Source organism: Polypterus senegalus, chromosome 2, assembly GCF_016835505.1.
Source record: "Polypterus senegalus isolate Bchr_013 chromosome 2, ASM1683550v1, whole genome shotgun sequence".
Classification (NCBI taxonomy): Eukaryota; Metazoa; Chordata; class Cladistia; order Polypteriformes; family Polypteridae; genus Polypterus; species Polypterus senegalus.
In genome coordinates this window covers 162,922,275-162,945,282 of record NC_053155.1, presented here as the reverse complement: position 1 = coordinate 162,945,282, position 23,008 = coordinate 162,922,275, and the positions used below count along the sequence as shown (strand labels likewise).

At 37.7% G+C, this 23,008-nt stretch overlaps 1 protein-coding gene across 2 annotated transcripts in view; it reads left to right on the top strand.

The window, feature by feature from the left end:
• LOC120523522 (protocadherin-16-like) overlaps positions 1–23,008 on the top strand; it is a 372,188-nt gene that overhangs the window by 305,540 nt on the left and 43,640 nt on the right. For both annotated transcript variants that reach the window (XM_039744918.1, XM_039744917.1), the window contains exons 13-15: positions 3,812–4,021; positions 11,274–12,137; positions 12,693–12,806. In XM_039744918.1, the coding sequence (XP_039600852.1) occupies positions 3,812–4,021; positions 11,274–12,137; positions 12,693–12,806 (1,188 nt within the window). The remainder of the gene's footprint in view (positions 1–3,811; positions 4,022–11,273; positions 12,138–12,692; positions 12,807–23,008) is intronic.

Sequence of the window (23,008 nt, the reverse complement as noted above, 5' to 3'; positions counted from 1 at the left end):
GGACCAGACAAGATTATTGGCACCTTTTCAAAATTGTGGGTAAATCATTTTATTTCAAGCATATGATGCTCGTTTGAACTCACCTGTGGAAAGAAACAGGTGCTGGCAATATAGCAATCACACCTGAAGCCAGTTAAAATGGAGAAAAGTTGTCTCAACCTTTCTGTTGTGTGTCTTAGTGTGCCACACTAAGCATGGAGAACAGAATGAAGAGCAGAGAATTGTCTGAGGACTTAAGAACAAAAATTGTGGAAAAATATCAACAGTCTCAAGGCTACAAGTCCATCTCAAGAGATCTTCATGTTCCTTTGTCCACTGTCCGCAACATAACCAAGAAGTTCACAACACATGGCACTGTAGCTAATCTCCCTGGATGTGGATGGAAGAGAAAAATTCAGAAAAGACTGCAACGAAGGATAGTCCGAATGGTGCATAAACAGCCCCAGTCAACTTCAAAACATATTTAAGCTGTTCTGCAGATTTAGGGTGCAACAGTGTCAGGTCAAACTATCTGTCGACATCAGAACGAAATGAAACGCTATGGCAGGAGAGCCAGAAGGACCCCACTGCTGACACCGAAACATAAAAAACCCAGACTGGAGTTTGCCAAAATGTACTTGAGGAAGCTAAAATCCTTCTGAGCGAATGTCTTGTGGACAGATGAGACCAAGGTAGAGCTTTTTGGTAAAGCTCAACATTCTACTGTTTACAGAAAACAGAATGAGGCCTATGAAGAAAAGAACACAGTACCAACAGTCAAACATGGTGGGGATGTTTTGCTGCCTCTGGCACTGGATGCCTTGACTGTGTGCAAAGCATCATGAAATCTGAAGACTACCAAAAGATATTAGGGTGCAATGTAGGGCCCAGTGTCAGAAAGCTGGGTCTGCGTCAGAGGTCATGGGTGTTCCAGCAGGACAATGACCCCAAACATACCTCTAAAAGCACACAGAAATGGTTAAAGACAAAAAGCTGGAGAATTCTGAAGTGGCCAGCAATGAGTCCAGATCTAAATCCAATTGAACACTTATAGAGAGATCTCTGTTGGGAGAAGGCGCCCTTCAAATCTGAGACACCTTGAGAAGTTTGCAAAAGAAGAGTGGTCGGAAATTCCAGTTGATAGGTGTCACAAGCTTGTTGATGGTTATAGGAAGCGCTTGATTTCAGTTATTTTTTCCAAAGGGCGTGCAACCAAATATTAAGTTCAGGGTACCAATAATTTTGAGGTTTGTGTGAAATTATGTCAGATTTGGCGTTTTTCTCTGTTTTTTGTGTTGTTCCAATGCACATAAATGACATAAACGTGTATACCAAAACATTTGTAATTGCAACAATTTTCTAGGAGAAATGGTGCATTTTCTGGGAAAATTCCTGGGGTGCCGATAATTTCAGCCATGACTGTATATATAATAAAAAAACAATCCACAATCTATAAAAAATAAATACTTTCACATGATGCATTTATTGGTTGATAATATTGGTGCTCGATTGCATACTATGCCTTAAGCAGCCTTTGCATGTCTTCTAATGTTGGTGTATCGGGTGCCACTTTTCAGTTATTACAGTATGCAGTTAGGTATATTTATGGATACATTCAGCCCCTGATTATGAAACAAATGAGCTGTAGAAGAAAAAATGAGCTTCTTTACAGTGGAACCCTATTAGGATCACCGAATTTAAGTAACTGAGACATAATATATAGGCTACAACAATTATATGAATGGTTCAAATAACCTAGTGCCAAAACAGAAGAAATACATACTTTTATATATGCATGTATAATGCAAAGTTGACTGACTCAACCTATTTATTTGACAGACACCTTTAAACAAAGTGACTTACAATTTTTGAGATGTAACAATTGTTACATTTTTTTTCTTTTTCCAGATGGAGCACAGACAGGTGAAGTAACTTGCTCAGGGTCACAGAGTGTCAGTGGCAGGATTTAAACCCACAACCTTAGGTTTTGAAGTCAAAAGCCTAAGTCACTGCACCACACTAACCATAAATAACTAGTTCTCACAAAAGTATTTACTCTATAAATTACATTTTTGATTTGTGCCCTCCCCCACTAACCTATCATCTATGTGGGAGGAGCGAAAGCTTTTGATTTGTCAGAAATTTCAATCTCCGGTTTCTGATGGATCTCAACATTTTAGGGTCCCCTGATACCAAAAACATCAATACCTCAATGATGGGTGTGTTTCTGTGTGTCACAGTTTTTTGAAGACAGTTTAGAGATAAAACAGCTGGATGGAAAAATATCAAACTCGAAACTTAAGCTTGTTGTGAGATGAAAATGTGCTGATTAGTTTTTGAGCCAAATTGTGCAAGAGAAAGAGGCACTCAAATCTGTAATTCTGCAATTAATTTTGAATTCTTTCTGTCAATTGTTATCATAATGACCTATTTTATGATCAGAACGATCAGCATCTGAGCTGTAAATAATTACTGAAATGTTATAGAATAGTTTGGGTAACTTGGTTCCTATAGCACAAAGCCTGCTACACACTCACTTCTGAATTTTGTTCCTTAATTTTTTCTTATCCGCCATATGATGCCATAGTAAACAGGATGTGAAGAGATTATTTTTAATCCAGGTGTGAATCTTTTGGCAAGATACTATACAATATTATACTATACAATTATGAAAAAATATTTAATGTGAATACATTTCTTGAAAACATAGAATGGGTGGAAAAAACATTTCTACTATAAACAAAAAATAGAATTTTGGCAGAGATGTCATGATTAATATGCAAACTAATCAAACTAATCATATACCAAAAACAATCAGAAGGAAAACACATTAAAATGGTCCAAATTGATTTGTAAAGACATTACAAAAGCTATACCATTAAAAGCATAATTATATAGAATATAAAAAAATATCAGAGTAAGGCATCATTATCAAAAACCTATCTGCATTACATGACTTTATTAATAGATAATTGGTTGTTATTGTATTATATGAATACCATGAATACATAGATATAGTGTATATTCAAGTAATTTGATAAGGTAAAGAAGATAATTCAATTGTATACTTGCAGCTACCATATAATTATATGGGTAAAGTTATGTCCATAAATGTTTATAGCAGTGAACAACTAATGTATCACTGTTAAGCATGAAGCTGCAGAAAAAACAATTATGCATAAATAGTAGTTTACAGGGATTTGAAGAATATGGGACATGGATACCATGATTCTCTGCAGTGATTTTCTTGAACTAGTTAGGTCCGGTCAGTGTCACTGTGGGTGTCAGGTTATCCAAGCACATATATCAGGCCTTCTCAGATCACACTTAAGCACAGTCAACTAAATCCAGTCAACTTGACAGTGTGTCCCAGGACTGTGGGAGAAAACTACAGTTGACAGAAAGAAAATCCTCATGAAAACTGAGAAAATATTTAAACCAAATACACAGGAAAAATGCCACTACTCACTGTTCCACCTGAAACAAACCTTTATCATCATCTTTACTGTGTAAACTGTAAAAAATAAAACATTAAGCCTTTGGATGAGAATAGTTGGTTTAATAAGGTTTGGGGTGTAGACTGCAAGATTGTGACATAAAAGGAGCTGGGGCAGTTTAGATGTTCCGTGATGACTGAATCTGATAAATTCAGAAATGTTTCCATTTGCAGACAATAATCTTTCAAAGTTGAACTCTGGCTTCCTGTGTCTCAAGGGTGAGTGTGGTGAGGCCCAGTGAACATAAGATTACTAGAACTGCCAGATTTGAGGTTTTATATCATTTGAAATTTACATACTCTGTGACTTACAAAGTATTTATATTCTTCCTACAGCCTATGCTGAAGATGGTGGGTCTCCACCCAATTTTGCCAAAGCAACAATTAAAATTAAGGTGTTGGATGAAAATGATAATGCTCCAGTTTTTGAGAAGGACTTATATTATTTAGAGGTGCCAGAAAACCAAGACCCATCAGCTCTTATGACTATAAAGGCAAGAGATTCCGATGCTGGTGAGAATGGCAAGACAGAGTACAAAATTATCGGTGAGTTCTTATTAATGAAGTTAGTGACTCTGCATTTTAGAAATAGATTACAAATATCATGGGAACTGTAAATGAATATATATTTTATAAAGGGAAACCCCAGAAATACTATTTTTTTTGTCTTTCTGGGCATAAGCCCAATTTGCTTTATAGAGATATAAATGACATTCAGTTGAAGTATTGACAAATTCAGTATCTTTCTCATGGTGAGACATTTATAAACCAAGAGAAGGTATAATTATCATATTTCTCAATATGCCTTTAAGATGAAATATGAAAGAATAAAAAATTGTGTTAATCCAAACAAATAATTGATGTTTACAAGTTTTCATGCAAAAATAGTTTATAGTCAAAATGAAGATGAGAGTGTAGCAGATTTTAATTTGCACTGAAATGATGGATAGGAAGAGAAGATGGGTCAGTTCCCTGAGGTGCTCCAACATTACACACCACCATTTCTGACACACAGTCACTCAGCTTCACAAACTGCTGTCTGTTGGTCAGGTGGTTCATGATCCAGGAGACTGTGGGAGAGTCAGCATTCTAATACTTGACCCTTTTCCCCAGCCATTAGGCAGAATGCTGTTAAAGGCAGTGGAAAAGTCAAAGGAAATTATTCTGACTGTGGTTTGAGTTTTATCCAAGTGAGACAAGGCTCTGTGGAGCATGTAGATGAGAGCATCCTGCACACCTATATGTGCCTCACAGTCAAACTACAGATGATCCATATGTTCTGAAATCAGGGGTCATAGCTGTTTTCTCAAAGGTCTTCATGTTATATGAAATAAGAACATCTGGTCCTTGGAATCACTGGAATATTCTTTGTTTGGCACTGGGGCCATACAGGACGTTTTGTACAGCTGGGGAACCATCTGCAAATGCAGGAAAAGGGACAAAAGGTGCTAAAGGACCCCACAGAGTTGGCTGGCAGATGTTTTCAGCAACCTGGGTCTGATTCCATCAGACCCTGAAGCCTTGTTTATACAGTTTTCCCAGCTCTCTCCTCACTCCCAGCAGAGGCACACAGTTCAGGGAGTGGAGTGGGGCTGAAGACCACAGGTGTGATGTTATTGTAGTGAAGGATAGTGCAGGATGCAGATGACAGTTGGGATTCCGGATCCTCCACAGCTTGCACACAAAGGCTAGCAGTTTTGGGAGAAGGAGGTGCAGACAAGAACGAGTCAAACTTGTTTGGTTCATTAGCTGTGTTGTTGTTCACTTCCTTCGCATGTTTATCAGCCTGCTTGTAGCCAGTGATAGTGTTCATTCCATTCCACACTTTCTTCATGTTGTTCTCTTGCAACTTATGCTGAAGTTTCTCTCTGTAGAGGGTTTCCCCTCACAGAGCTGCTTCTTCAGGTCTGACTGCAACTGTTTGATTTCATCCTTATTTCCAGAACTGAAGGCTGTCTTCTTCATATTCAGTAGGGCCTTCAGTTCTTTTGTGATCCATAGCTCGCTGTTGGGAAACTGTGTTATGTACACAAAACCTGATGTACTCTGTGATACAGTGGCTCCATTCCTCATTGTCCTCACTGTGTGTCTCACAAAGCATACCCCATTCAGTGTTTTCAAAGGTATCCTTCAGAGCGCCCTCTGCCTCTGTTGTTCATTCCTGCAAGGTCCTCGTGATGGCTGGCAATCTCTGAACATGGATTTATATGAAGGTATGAGCTGTACCAAATTATAGTTCGATTGGTATAAAGTTGGCAAAGTAAAATACTTATATGCCTCTTTAAAATTGCCATATGACAAGTCTAGGGTCCTGTTTTCTTTTGTTGTACACTCCATGGATTGGTAAACATTGGTGAAGGTGGAGGAAAGTAAAATATGGTTAAAATCCACAGGAATTGTGATGAAAGCACAGGGATGGTCAGGTGTAAGTTTGCTTATTACAAAGTATACTGTATCTGTTGCGATTGCCACGTCTGCTGAGGAGGGATGAAAACTGCCAGCCCAAAGGCATGTGAAAACTTTTGTGGCATATTAATAAGCTCATAAATCTACTGCAAGTAGCTCAGCATTCGGGTTTCATACCTGTGTTTTAATTGTAATAAATCCAGGGTTACACAGTTTTTCATTCACAAAAACGTCAAGTCTACATGCTTTCTTTTTTCTGCTTTCACTCCTGCTTCTGTCCACCAGCACGATTTTAAATCCATCCACTGCAACTGCAGACTTCACTTCTAAGCCATTTTGTTCACCAGCGATTTTATATTTCACATAATAATCGAAGGAAGTTAAGGTCTGTACCTTCTTCTCTTGTTGTGGAGTCGGGCTCCTTCATTTTTGCAGTAGTTCTGCTGGCAGCCCAGCAATTAGATCCAAAGCTCTAGTATACAAAGTCCAGTAGTTGCTGTCATATGTAAGTGAGTGCAAGTCCTTCCTCACATTTTTGGTTGTCCAAGAAAAAAAGTAGTAAACAATAGAAAACAACAATGAAAACAAACAAACACAGAGCTGCTATTGCAGGCGGCTGCTTGTGTCCATCCTAGGGTGATCTACAGCACGTCCTCCTCATATCTTTTAATTTTCTACCATTTTTGCTTCATTAAAATTCTCTTGTTTGAAAAGAATTTAAATTCTTTATAGTTTCTTTTCACTAATAAGAAGGCAGTTCCCCATGTGTCACAAATAACCAGAAGGAAAATGTGCCATTGTCAAGTGCAATATGCGTTCATCTTTAAATATGCAGTTTAAATACAATGTTTTGGAATACAGTAATCCCTCCTCGATAGTGGGGGTTGCATTCCAGAAAGCCCCAGCGAAATTTGAAAATTCACGAAGTAAAAACCGTATGTTTATATGGTTATTTTTATATATTTTAAGCCCTCATAAACTCTCCCACACTCTTATAAACATTTCCCATACAGTTAAACAGCATGAACCCTTTGTATTCTCTTAGATATTAGGTAAGATTCATTTAAATTATGTAAGTAAACACACTGTTTATATACAGTAAAACCTAAATATTATTTTAAAGATATCGAGCGTCTCCGATACCACATTCGTTACAGCCATTACGATAGACAGGCCACCAGCAATAAATATGTACAATGCAAGAAAAATTGTATACAGTAAATGTGTGTACAGTGACAATAAACGTACATACATGTACTAAGTACTGTACATAGAAAATTAATTATAGTTACTCACCAACAATGACACGAAGACTTGTCCAATAACGATGAGTTTAGTTTTACTGCACAACAATGGAGAGTGTTACAGCTCTTCTAAAGGAGCCTCTTCTGGCGACTGTGTAGCACTGCCGTTCTTCTTCCGGCAGTCTTCAATCCAAATCCTTAAAGCAGATTGCATCCGGACTACTGCCTTATTACGTCCACTTACAACTTGTTAAGTGCCCAGGTTAAAAGGACACTGCGGCCATAGATCTTATATTCTTTTCCTCCTTTTTAAATAAAAAGAATCATGGACTCATTGATGCCATAATGGCGTCCTACAGCAGTGTAGCTTTTCCCTTCCTTCAACATGTCCAAAACTTTTGACTTTTCGGCAATAGTTAGCATCTACTGTTGGCACTTGGGCACGGCCCATGAAGCAGTAGCAGGAGCAGATCGTTTTGGAGCCGTAACGAAGGGCTTGACTACGCACAAAGATAAACACAAAAGAGCACAAAAATTAACTCTTTACACAGCGAAACACGTTGATGCTGAATGAGCGAGACAAGACTTCCTGGTTAACGCTGCGGAATCGAATTCGGTGCTCCGTCGCAGAGTCAATCAGCACACAGGAACTTAACGCGAAAAATCCACGTTATATATTTAGATATGCTTACATATAAAATCTGGAATAGAGTGAAGCCGCGAAAGTCAAAGTGCAATATAGCGAGGGATTACTGTAGAAGAAAAATTGAGGGATTCTAATCTTCTGCACATATAGAAAAGTGACAGATTAAATGTCATGTTCCACAGACCAGAGTAATTGTTTCCTAATTAAGAAATTAGAACAAAAATCCAAAGCATTCCTGCACTCAGGTCAATGGTATAGATTGCCCCTTCCAGATAGAGTTTCTCAAATGCCTTACATAGGTGAGAATGGATATATGCCAGTGAGAAGATTTTGATAGGTTGATACTGTAGGTGCTGAGAGGCCTTCAAATGGATCAGTCTCTATAGTTGTTATCAATCTTGCAGAAAATGGTTGCATTACGTACTACATAGTGTGTTCTTAAGATACAAAAGTATTGTTCAACAAAGATGAAAGATGAAACACACCACAGAACTGAAGGAAAGACAAAGAAGTATTAAAATATATTTGACAGAGTAAGGGATGAAGAAATAGTAAAAATATATATTTTTTAAATCTGTACTTTTACAACCCTGGTTACAGTAAGGTGCCCTTCTAGCAGCTACTTTACCTCTTTATATAGTGCCCAGACAGATGTTGCACAATAGCATTTAAGGTGACTCTGAGACAATCAGAAAAAGATTTTTATGCAGTCTGTGGATTTACAAATGTAATTGGTGCTAATAACATGGTCAGGCATATTAGCCTTAAAATTATGTTTGCAGAAAAAAGTGTTAGTACCGTATATATGTAAATTATCTGTAGCAGAAATCTTATTTAAGGAATGCTGTGGCCAAGTGACCAGGAGCTACACAAGATTCATCAGTATCAGTAAACTGTAATACTTAGTATTTAGCAAAAGAAGATATCTCTAAGCTTAGGTAAAATCTGTGACAAACCCATCGTCTTTGGAAGAAGAGAAATACAATATGGACCCTGCACACAGAAGATAAGTCAATGAAAGGTGTGTTGCTCTATCAAAAGAGCACTTCAGATCTTTGCATCAGTTAAGTGGTATTTTATAGTTTTATCCCAAAAAAGTATCAAAGTATTCATTATAGCCTGTGTACACCATTATACTGCTCATCTCAGCAGCATACCACATGGACAAATGGGCCTGAGAATGATCAATGTGACAAAAGTAAAGTGGATGAAAGTACAGCAGTATGTGGAATCAGAAATACCTGTATGCTCATACATTATAAATATGGTTCACATTAAGCACCCACTAAATTTTTATGAATAAATGCTTGAATCAAAATTGGCAAGAAATTTGATTTGATTTGAACTTTGTTTTGTAAAATTTGATTTGCTTGTATTGAATGCAATTTGCTTAAAACAAATTGGGAGAAACGTATCTTGTATTAAAGTAGTAGTACAAACAGTAATAGACTTGAATGCAGTATATATTATTTTTATTTTAGTTTTATATGATTGTTGTCCTTTTGAGGGTATTTTTTTGAGTGGTTTGGAGGTTCAAAATGTTAAAATAAGGTTTTGCAGCTTGTGTTTACAGTACCTATTTTGGTACATTCCACTGTGCAAGAACTGATATTCAATGCTTTTTATAGCAGGAGAATTAGCATGCTATATGCAACATCATATCATATTACTGTGTTCATATTAATGAATGCAGTATGCAAAGTTAAATGTATGCTTGTGTTTGCATTCATTTGGTATTTGAGGAATATTTTACCTTCTTACCCTTAATTTACCATGCATTTGTTAAGACTGAACTACTCAGTAATAAATACATTGTCCCAATTCCTTTGACAAAATGAATTGCAGTAAAACCATAAACATGCAGCATGCTAAATTAACAAAATAATTATATGAGGAGCTCTATAAACTATTGCCATTGTGTTAATTCAGAGAAATTTTGTTTATTTTCCCATTACTAATTCAGTTCATTATAGTTAAATGTGCATTCAACACAATTCAGTTTAATATTTTGTAGAATGTATTATTGCAATACTGTGGACAAGCCAATATTAAACATGTGTAATGCTCATCACCAGTCAGAACATATATATTTGTTAAAAGGTTAGAGTGCACCACAACCTGTTTCAAAAAGTAAAGAAAGTTAAACCAAACTATTAAAGACTAACAACTTTTACAATAAGGCACAGCATTTTTATAAGTTGCTAAATGCTAAGATTTGAAACAACTTCATCTATAAAGTAAATACCCACTAAAACATAAGTAAACATTACTTAAAGAATCTTGTGTTATAATAATTGAAAAACACAGAAATTAAATGGTCAGTTTAACTGTGCATGCACAGGGCCGACATTCAGTTTTTGTTTTGGAATATAAGATTAAAATCTGGTATTTATCAGTAAGGAGGTGTATAACTCAGTCTATTTTCATGTGTTTTTTAAAATACATAAAGTCCAGGGAAACTGATTAAAAAAATAAACAAAGGATTCCATAGCGTAAATATAAAGCAATTTTTAAAAAAGAATTCATGTTGTTTGTCATGCATGTGTGATTCAACCCCTGCAACCATTTCAGTATATCACATGGATTATTTTTAAGTGCTCATGGCTTTTCTGCTTCAACTTCACACAGTCCTGTAAACCCACTCTGGCATACACTGAACACTTTTTACGGTACAATTTCATTCCTAAAATCAAATTTTAGAGACATGAATTAAGTAAGTCCATCCTTATAGGGATTTAAGTTTTTAAGTTTTATTGTTACGTACCTTGAATGAATCCACTAGTAAACAAACTATTAACACAAAAAGGTATAAGTAAAATTTTGTTCTTCCCAACGATGCCATCAAGTACAGGCTGTCAATGCCTGCATAGAAAGCTAAATTAGTCAGGGAACGAAAATTGTTTTGGCCGTAAGACAGTTTTAATGTCAACTGTCTTGACAGTAGTAAAAGTTAGAACGTCTAGAATCAGACCCCAAGAGTATGAAGGGTATGGTATACTGTAGATAGTGAAATACTGGTTAAGAATACAACAGAAATGGTCAAGATTGATTTTCCTGTTAGAATTGCATAAAAACCAATATGAGAAAATTACTGTTTGCTAAGGTTTAGAATTGCAAGAGAGGTAGTTTCTGCTCCACTGTCATTTAAAAATATCTACATGATATGCTACCTTTTGATCTCAAGTTTAAACGTTCAACATCAGAATTTGCAACAACTTATAATCACCCCACACCATAATTATACACCAAGATTATGCCCAGTACACCCACTTTAACCACAATAGCAGAAATTTCTTCTTTAGGCTCAATTTCAACCATGCTTGCAAAAAACATGACCCATGCCGAGCTGGGGTGGCTTGAATTAGTACTGTTTGCATATACAATACAGAAACATGCACATAGAAACATAATCTTAAAGTATGTTCTTTTTATTTTTATAAAGTTCTTAATTATTAATGTTCTTATTTTAATATTGTAATTGTTTTGTCATTTTTTCCTGTAGATGGAGACCCTTATGGCGATTTCATCATTCATAGTAGTTCTGGAGTATTTTCTCCCTCTCGACCTCTTGACAGGGAAAGAATAGCCAGGTATTCTTTGACTATTATGGCAAGGGACCTTGGGAAGCCAGCCCTGAGTAGCACAGCCACTGTGACTGTGGTAGTCTTGGACATTAATGACAACTACCCCACCTTCGCTGATAGCGCCTTTATAGTTGATACAGATGAAGATGCCCAAGTTGGTACTCTTATTCTTGACGTAACTGCTTCCGATGCTGATTATGGAGATAATGGCCGTTTGCTATATTTCTTGAGCAAAGAGTCACTGAGTATGTTTAGCATAAATCAAGAAACTGGCAGGATTACTACAGCTGCCCTGCTGGACAGAGAAAAGCGGGCAACATATCGGTTCCAAGTAGTGGCCATTGACTGTTCCACTGTAATACCAAAGAATGCCACTATTCCTGTCACAGTTAACATAAGAGATGTCAATGATAACTCACCATTTTTCATTCAGGACCCACTTGTAATAAATATTTCTCAGGATGCCTCCATCAACAATGTGATAGCTACTATGAGAGCTGAAGACAAAGACTTTGGGGCTAATGCTTCAATTTTCTATCGCTTTACAACTTCAGTGTCAGGCTTTAGCATCAATTCATTTTCTGGGGAAATTAGGCTGTTAAGGACTCTTTCCATGATGTCTCAAAAAGAAAGAACCCTGTTTGTAATTGCAACTGACCAAGGGACTCCAGCTCGTTCATCTACAGGAGTAGTGGTGATTTACATTAAAGAGGAGGAATACAAAGGTGTGCGGTTTCCACGCAATTTTAAGGATGTCAGTTTGCAGGAAAATGCAAAGAGAGGTAAGTGTGATCTTTAGCATTATTCCACCAATATTAAAGTGCACAGTTTTAAAATATTAAATAAGACTTTTTCTAAGTCTTTCTACATGTTTCTTCCAGTCTGTGTTCAAGATTTGTCACAGATAACCAGTATATTGGAATTCTTATTTGAATGTGTTTTGTTGGTAAAGCAAAATAGTAAGTACTATAAAATGCAATGAAATTCTTCATGTAATGATCTTTACAAAACATCAGCAGTGCCCTTACCTACAGTAGTAATCAATACAGCAAAGAACAAATGAATGCAATTAGAATTTTCAGAAGTAGGAAAAATGATTTTCAAAAACTATTTGAAGGTTCAAAGATGAAACACTGAACAATATTCATTTTTCTAAATTTTCATCTTCTTCATATACCAAACCTTGGCTGATTTTATTCAAAAAATGAATTAAAAAATATATTTTATCCCTTATATGCAGCATGTTATATACTATGCAGATACCAGAAGAATTAACTGCTACAGAGAAAACAAGAAACAGTCTTAATATATTTTTTTCTGAAATTGTTCTTTTACAGGCACCACAGTTACAAGGATACAGGCCCATAATTCTGATGGTTCAAGTAAGGGGATCCTGTACAGTATTTTCAGTGGAAATCTGCTCAATTCATTTATAATTCAGCAAAATACAGGCAAGACATTTTTCTAATTCATGGAATATAAATACAAACTAGGTTTTACTGTATAACAATCTAAGTTAGTTTCAGTGTTGCACAGATTTTTAAGTTAGATTTTTCTTTTATCAGTCAGTCAGTCATTGTCTAACCAGCTACATCCTAACACAGAGTCACAGGGGTCAGCTGAAGCCAATCCAAGCCAGCACAGGGCACAAGGCAGGAACAAACCCCAGGCAGGACGTCAGCCACCACAGGGCACACACACACACCCCACAGTAGGGTCAAATTAAGATCGCCAATGCGCCTAACCTGCATGTCTTTGGACTGTGGGAGGAAACCAGAGCACCCGAAGGGGACCCATGCAGACATGGGGACAACATGCAAACTCCATGCAGGGAGGACCCAGGAAGCGAACCTGGGTCTCCTTACTGCGAGACAGCAGTGCTACCACTGCACCACTGTGCCACCCTTTTCTTTTATATAACGTCAATTTAAGTATATGTCACTGGTGACAACTTTTAAAAACAAACGGGCAGCAGCAAAGACCTTTTTGTTTTAAAATACATTATATTTATAATCAGTTCACTTATATTTTATTAATGAAAATATCTTTGGATCCTAGTAGAATTAAACATGTTTAGGCTATTTTTGTTTGTTTTTATAAATAGAAAGTCACCATGGCTTTTATCATTTTAATTACGGAAGTCAAATAGCAGTAACTGACATGAAAGAGATAATGGATTAATATTAATTTTAAAAAGTAATTGAAATTAGCAGAATAAAAAATATATATAAAGGTAATATAGAATCATTACCTAATCCAAGGCACTTAAAAACAGAGAAAGAATTTGAAGCAGCAACTGTACAGTTTTAAATTAATACCAATTAAAACACAGTTAGTTGGTTATAAATGTAAACATTAGCACGTTTATGTATGACACTACATAGACTAGAAACACATTAATGCTTAACAGTGTTTCCTCATTGTAAATATTTTGGAAGATTTCCATTTGCAAAAAGCAGCCTCTCAAATCACTTGACTGGAATTGAGTAGCTAATTCATAACCTTTGAAAATCTTACGTTAACATACTCAGTTATTTCATTCTTAAAGAAAATATGCTAAAATGAAAGTTAAAGACAAGAAAGACATAGCTTTGTTAAGCTTAAATTCAATGATGTTGTTGTACTGTATACCAAAAGCAAATGTTTACTACATATTAAGAGCTAATACTATATTAACCATGTTTACTGTACATAAAACGCATGACTATTGTCAAAGCTTCTTTGAAACTTTTAGTTTTAATGGTTTTTTTTGGAAGGTAAATATAAAGCATATTCTGTTGAATGTTGTTGATGATGACACAATGGTTAGAGATGCTGCTGCCTTACCTTCCCTGGAAAATGGCCCTAGGCCAAGGGTGGCGAACTCCAGGCCTGGAGTGCCACAGTGGCTACAGGTTTTCATTCTAACCGTTTTCCTAATCAGTGACCAGTTTTTACTGCTAATTAACTTTTTCCCCCATCACTTTAATAGCCCTGTCAGAAGAGTTCATCCCTCTGAATTTATTCCTTGCTTCATTAAATGACAGCCAAGCAGAAATGAGATGTGAAATGAGCTAACAGATGACCAGCTAAACCGGGGCTTCAAACTCCAACCAATTTCACTCCCAATCACTTTCTTAATGAGAAGCCAATTCTTGCTGTTAATTAAACCCATTATTTAATTCCATGGCTTGTTGCTGCTTTCATTCCGCCACAGCACACATTTCGAAAACTGTTGTTTTTCTGTTCTTTCTAAGACCACCATCAAAATGCTTTAGTGACCTGTGACATCAACCTTACCAAGACCATCACCTCTCTTTAATTTCAGATATTGTGTAATGGGCACAGGGGAGCTGGTCATGTGGTGGCTTGTTTTGTGTCTCATTATTGTTTTGCTGCTAATTAAAGAAAAAGAAACAACTGTGGGGCCTGAGTCAAGTTAATTAAAATAAGTAATCAACATCAAAAACTGGTCACTAATTAAGAAGATGGTAAGAATGAAAACCTGCAGCCACTGTGGCACTCTAGGCCTGGAGTTCACCACCCCTGGCCTACACATTGTCAGTGTCAGTTTTCTGTGAGTCTTCCTCCCTGCTACTCTGATTTCCCTCTTAAATCTCAAAAGACATGCATTTTAAGTTATTTGACTAGTGAGTGAGCACTGTAATTAACTGGCATTTGACCACTACTGGATCATTATTTGAAGCTAGTACAGCCTAGGTAGAATCCAGCCTCCATGACTTTTAACTGGCTTATATGGTTTTAAAATTTACAAAAATTCAAAAAATGGTAATATGCAGTATAAATATAAAATGTTAATTGTGTAAAAGGGTTGTTGAATCCATCCATTTTCTCTGCCCACCTTAAACCTAAGCAGGATAATCTTGTGTTATCAGAACAGCTGGACACTACCCAAGCAAGAACAGAGTGCAAAGGAAGAACAATCTTTCAACATGGTGCAAGTCCACCACAGGGTGAATACATAGACACACTTAAACACACCACACACCCAGACCAATTTAGCATCACCATTTCACCTAGCTTGCATGTCTTTAGACTGTGGGAGGAAACCCACACAGACATTGGAGGAGCGTGGACATTCCAGGCAGGGAGAATCCAGGACAAAAACCCTGGTCTCTCTACTTTGAGACAGTATAACTACCATTGTGTCATCCATATCTATACTAATAAAAGGCAAAGCCCTCACTGACTCACTCACTCACTCATCACTAATTCTCTAACTTCCCGTGTAGGTAGAAGGCTGAAATTTGACAGGCATATTCCTTACAGCTTACTTACAAAGGTTAAGCAGGTTTCATTTCGAAATTCTACACATAACGGTCGACAACGTCCGCCATGTTGAACTTTCTTATTTATGGCCCCATCTTCACGAAATTTGGTAGGCGGCTTCCCTGCGCTAAACGAAACCGATGTACGCACTTATTTCGATGGTATGACGCCACTGTCGGCCGCCATATTGAACTTTCCAACATCGCTAATTTTCCAACTTCCCGTGTAAGTAGAAGGATGTCTCCATCTTTACAAAATTTGGTAGGTGGCTTTCCTGTGCTAACCGAAACCGATGTATGTACAGTAATCCCTCGCTATATCGTGCTTTGACTTTCGTGGCTTCACTCTATCGCAGATTTTAAATGTAAGCACATCTAAATATATATCACGGATTTTTCGCTGGTTCGCGGATTTCTGCGGACAATGGGTCTTTTAATTTATGCTACACGCTTCCTCAGTTTGTTTGCCCTGTTGATTTCATACAAGCTTAGAAGCTACCCAATCAGAGCATGTATTACATATTAACTAAAACTCCTCAATGCTATAAGATATGCATCCCGCGCGGAGCTTGATTGTTTGCTTGTCTCTGCCTCTATCTCACCCTCTCTGACATTCTCTGCGCCTGACGGAGGGGCTGTGAGCAGAGGTGCTGTTTGCACAGAAGCTGTTTACCTAGTGGATACGAACTCACCTCTAAGAAATGCCGGCCGCTTTATCGCGGTGCTTCCAAAAACACACTTATTGATTTTTTGATTGTTTGCTTTAATCTTGCGCTCTCTCGCTCTCTGACGTTCTCTGCCTGACGGAGGAGATGTGAGCAGAGGGGCTGTGTGTACAGAGGCTGTTTGCTTAGAAGATACAGACGCTCCTCTAAAAATGCCGCCGGCAAACTTAAAAGCACACGGATTGATTTTTGATTGTTTGCTTTTCTTTGCGAGCGATCTCTCTCTCACTCTGAAATTCTCTGCTCCTGAAGAGAAGATCTATTTGCATTCTTTTAATTGTGAGAAAGCACATGGAGCACAGTTTAAACTTTTGACTAAAGGGTGTTATTTCATGTCTAGAGGGCTCTAATAATGTTAACAGTGTGGGAGAGTTTATAAGGGCTTAAAATATATAAAAACTAGCAGAATACCCGCGCTTCGCAGCGGAGAAGTAGTGTGTTAAAGAAGTTATGAAAAGAAAAGGAAATATTTTAAAAATAACGTAACATGATTGTTAATGTAATTGTTTTGTCATTGATATGAGTGTTGTTGTCATATCTCTCTCTCTCTCTCTCTCTCTCTCTATATATATATATATATATATATATATATATATATATATATATATATACATAGCAAAATACCCGCGTTTGGCAGCAGAGAAGTAAAAAGAAAAGGAAACATTTTAATAATAACGTAACATAATTGACAATATAATTGTTTTGTCATTGTCATGAGTGTTGCTGGCATATATATATATACACTCACACACACACATATATAAACATATATATACACATCATATATATATATATACATATATATATACATATACATATAAATATATATAAATATATACACACAAACACATATATATACATATATACACATATACATATCTACATATATACTGTATATACACATATATATATATACAAATCTACATATATATATTAGGGGTGGGACTCGATTAAAAAAATGAATCCAATTAATTAGAGGTTGTGTAATAATTTATCTTGATTAATCACATGTAATCGCACACGTAAATTTGCCCCAAATCGCAAATGTGTTTTTTTAATTTAAAAGGGTTTTAGTGGGCGACAGAATCAAATAATAGACATGGACATGAATATTGTAAACTCAAGCTCTTTAAATTTCTGAAAAAAAATGCTTTTAAACTGCATTGGAATTCAAAACAGAAACAAAAATATCATCCCTGGTTAAAATTGGGCAGACTTAAAAATAAAGTGGTAGTTTAAGTACTTTAAGTACATTTTCAGAATGGTATTGTCTTTAAATAATAATAACCAAAATTTCAACATAAAGTGCAGTTTTTCTTCTTAAAAAAATAAGTCAGAAACATAAAAGGTAATTTGACCAACTTAATCTTTAAACTCTGAGTAACCTTAGCCAAAATTATTTTGTACATTAGGCTAAAACAGTGTGATCATTGAACATTTTGTAATTAGATGTAATTAGAATTACTAACGGTCACGGAAGTCCAATGATCCCCAGTAAGAGCCACAAAGTCCGCTTTCTGTAATGCATCTAATTTTGCTTGCTTTTCAGTGTGCACAAAACCATGCTTTTATCAAGGCTTCGGGTAGTTTTTGAAATTAAATTTTCCTCCGATCAGTCGTAGGAGCGCGCTTCATTCGAGTGTAACATTTTTGTAGCTGTGATGTGTGCATCAGTGTAATCGATGTACCAGGAAATCATGCATTGACAAAAGTTCCCCTTTGCTTGGAATTGAAAGTGTGATTAAATGCGTTATTTTTTGTTATGGAGTACATGCATCGAAGCTTCTCAGCTGTGCTTGTGCTAAGAATAGAAAAGATTTTAAAAATAACGTAACATGATTCTGCGTTAACCGCATATTTTTCATACATCTCAAACCAAGGAGATGCGAGGGTAAAAAGAATCGGGAAGCACACGTACATACTCAGTACATCCCTCCCCTCTCGGGAATCAAACCTCGGATGTAGGCGATAGAGCTAAGCCTCTACAATTCGCCACGGTGTGTGGCTTATCTATTTGAGAGTATGTAGATCGGGTATATATATATATATATATATATATATATATATATATATATATATATATATATATATATATATATATATATATATTCATAGGAGCGTAGTGTGTTAAAGAAGCTATGAAAAAGAAAAGGGAACATTTTAAAAATAACATAACATGATTGTCAATATACAGTAATTGTTTTGTGAGTGTTGCTGTGATCAAGGATTCGATTATCATTATTTGTTTTCAATCAGTGTCGTATTTGTACGATGTGTTGTGTTCAAGTTACATTCTGTGTTTGTTAGTCGTTGTAAAGACTAAATTCTGTAATTACAGCCACATTAGCTCCACAAATGAGACACACGGGTTTACCGGCAATGTCAGTAAACATATACTCAGCCTCCCATCGGTTTTTAAAGGCTCTATTTTCAGAATCAACTTTTCTCTTCGGCATCGTGTGGGCTAGCTTCGCAATAACTTGCAGTATCATAAGCTAGACTTGATTAACGCGGTAAGTGTTCGGCAAGGCAGCTGAAGCGCTGCATTATGGGATCTGTAGTTTATTGTGTTACCAGCGCTTCATATACCCGGGCCATTAATAACAATAATACAGTATATAAAATGATCTAATCGGATATAATTACACGCCGGGCCGGATGTAGCCCGCGGCCCTTTAGTTTGACACGTATGGACTAAATAGGACTTGAAAAGATATATTTTTTCGTACATCGAGCCCGCGTGCTATTGTGGTTTTGCCTGCATGCCTCAATAAGTCATCCTCTCCTCGGTCTTACTTTACCGTTCATCTAATGAATACACTGAGTATGGCTTTACCAAAACAATCATTGATGGCGAATAAAGTATCCATTATTCGAGTATGTAGATCGGGGTATATATATATATACATTGTGAAACCTGGCCCCGGCACAGACAGACGGACATCATTTTTGCACCCACACACCGTTTATTTACACTATTTACAATCATATAAAATGTCACGTGCTCTCACGAACCCCAGTGCCTCTTGCACTGATTTCCCCACAGTCCAGGGCCCACAGTCTCTGTGCCTTTGTCCTGGCCGCCTCCTGTCCGCTCTCCAGCTCAGTCCTTCTGCCTCCCGACTTCCACCTCTGACTGGAGGGAGGCGGCCCCTTAAATAAGGCTCCCGGATGAGCCCCAGGTGTTCGCCTTAGCCAAGCGTGGCGGAAGTGTCGGCTGTCTTTCTGGCAGCTCTCCGGGTGCCACACAAAGTCCTCCCCCCGGCACTTCCTGGTGTGGCGGAAGTGTCGGGCTCCCGGGATAATTAGGCACTGGGGCGCCGCCTGGCGGTGGCCACGGGTCCCTGCAGGGCTGGGCTTCCATGCCCTGTACCCGAGGCCCCCTGCCTAACCAGGACGGACGCCCCCACTCTGTCTGGAGGAGGCACTCGCCTCCTCCTCCTCAAGCGCCCCGTCGGGCTCCAGCCCCAGCGCGACCCGGGATAAACCGCATCGGAGCGCCGCCTGGCGGTGACCACGGGCCCCTACAGGGCTGGGCTTCCATGCCCTGTACCAGGTCCCCAACAGAACCAGGACGGACGCCCCCTCGCGGTGTGGAGGAGGCACAAGCCCTCCTCTCGTCCTCCAAGGCGCCCCGGCCGGCGACTGCATGGGATCAACGGCATCGGGCGCCGCCTGGCGGTAACCACGGGCCCCTACAGGGTAGGGCTTCCATGCCCTCAACCCGTGGCTCCCAACAAAACCAGGACGCGGTCTGGAGGAGGCACAAGCCCTCCTCACGCCCTCCTGGAGGCTCCAGGCACAAACATATATATATATATATATACCCGCGTATCGCAGCGGACAAGTAGTGTGTTAAAAAAGCTATGAAAAAGAAAAGGGAACATTTTAAAAATAACATGACTGTCAATATACAGTATTTGTTTTGTGAATGTTACTGAGTGTTGCTGTCATCAAGGATTTGATTATCATTATTTCTTTCAATCAGGTTCGTATTTGTAGGATGTGTTGTGTTCAAGTTACATTCCGTGTTTGTCAATCGTTGTAAAGATGACAGGTTTCATTCATCGATTCGTTTCTTACTGCATCAATAAACAGCTCGTCTTCTTCTTTATCTGAGACGTGACACACTGCATGCACGGGTTTTTTACACTGTCTTCCTTTAGCGGGACATTGACTTTTTCCACCGTGTGCTTTGTTTCCGCAGTAGCTGCATTTATGAATATGCTTATCAGACGCTTCATATTTTTGCTGCCTTTTCAATTGTGTAATTGTGTTTTGTTCAGCTCTTTGGAACTGTTGCTTTTATCTGTGCACGCGCCAGTTCACGTGAGCCGCTTCGTGTACATGCATCGAAGGTTCCCAGCTGTGCTGGTGCCATCTTGTGCTATGTCCATGGCTGTATTTAATGTTACCTTAGTCCTGGCACTTAAAACATTCTCTCGCAGTTTCGCTGAGTTTGTGTCAAACACCACCCTGACCATCTCATCTTCCTCTCCATAAGCACAGTCCTTCACCCGTGAATATTTAGTGGCAGTTTGCTATTGGATTGCCGCTGACGGACGGCCTTATATGGGCAGGCACTAAATTACAAACACCAGCAGCAGCCTGTCTATGAACTTAATTTAAAGTGTAGGTTTACATCGTGCTTTGTTTCCGAAGTAGCAGAACTCATGAATATGGTTGTATATGTCACTCGCTCGCTTCTTATTGTTTCACTGCCTTCTCAATTATATAATGCATGTTTTCTTCAGCTTTTGGAGGTCTTCCTGGTTTTCTATGTACTGCGTGATTACGTGAGAGGTGTGATGATGTCACACGAAACTCCCCACTGCGTTCAAGCTCATCTCCATTACAGTAAATGGAGAAAACAGCTTCCAGTTATGACCATTACGCGTAGAATTTCTATATAAAACCTGCCCAACTTTTGTAAGGAAGCTGTAAGGAATGAACCTGCCAAATTTCAGCCTTCCACCCACACGGGAAGTTGGAGAATTAGTGATGAGTGAGTGAGTGAGTGAGTAAGTGAGTGAGTGAGTGAGTGAGGGCTTTGCCTTTTATTAGTATAGACTAGCAAAATACCAGGCTTAGAGGAGAGTAGTGGGTTAAAGAAGCAATGAAAAGAAAAGGAAACATTTTGAAAATAACGTAACATGATTGTCAATGTAATTGTTTTGTCACTGTTGTGAGTGATGAGTGTTGTTGTCATATATATATATATATATATATATATATATTTACACACACACACATAAACATATATATACATATTTATACATATACACATATATATACACATATATACATACATATATATATATATATTACATATATACACATACATATACATACACACACACATATATAAACATATATATACATATACATACATATCTACATATATACACACACAGCTATTTCAGTATCAGTGCAATACGCTGCTTGTTAAAACGGATAACTCCGCTCTTACGTGCAAGTCTGCGTGGATATTATGAACTATCGTATTTGTTCAAGTTCTATTTAAATTTTAAATAGAAGGAATTTTTATTTAGTCGACAGAAATATCTTTGGTAGGAATGGTAAAACAGACAGGAATATTATTCCTGAATAAATCAACTCAAACCTTAAACAACTTATAATATTTTGCTCTCCATAAAAATATATCCTGTCTAAATTATACAAGTTAGAAATAAAGTAAACGTTAAAAGAACAAACATTCAAATTTCTTTACTCTTATGTAATTTTATATAAAAAATAAACTTAGATTTTAAATATCCCAAAAGATTTTGCTCTCCATAAAAATATATCCTGTCAAAATTATACAAATTCAAATATGAACATGCTGCATAACAAAACCTGGAAATATAAATAAAATGTGTTCCTTTCAGCAATAACAAATCAAATCATTCAGTTGTCTTTGCTCATATGTCATTTTAGAGCTGGACGCCTGGCATCTTTTTGGCAACAGGTTCGTTTCTGTTTGGTGTGAGGTTCTGTGTTGTGGAGATTCTCAGGATGGATTGCAGGTGCTCATCAGTGAGGCGACTCCTGTGTGCTGTTTTGTTAGTCTTTATCACTGAGAAGAGCTTCTCACACAGATATGTGCTACCAAACATGCACAAGGTTCGAGCCGCATGTAGACGGACTTTTTGTTCTTCAAAGTCACCAAAGCGCCGTGCAAACTCAGTGCGCTCAGTTTATCAGCAAAGTGCGATTTGGGAACACCGTAGTGACGACTTGGTTTAACATTACTTGGCAACAGGGAAAGTGGGGCAAGGTGCACTGGTGCATTTGTGTCTCCCATAAAAGCAGCTTCACTTGAAATCACTTTGTGATTGTGCACGGGTAAAACGTCCGCTGAAGTGTCAGATTCTTATTTAATTATTCTGCTTTCTGTATCTTCTGCATTGCATTCAGGTTACCCTGATGTTTTGTCTCATAGTGCCGTCTTAGATTAAATTCTGTAATTACAGCCACATTAGCTCCACAAATGAGACACACGGGTTCAGTAAACATATACTCAGCCTCCCATCGGTTTTAAAGGCTCTATTTTCAGAATCAACTTTTCTCTTCAGCATCGTGTGAGCTAGCTTCGCAATAACTTGCAGCATCATAAGCTAGACTTGATTAACGCGGTAAGTGTTGGCAAGGCAGCTGAAG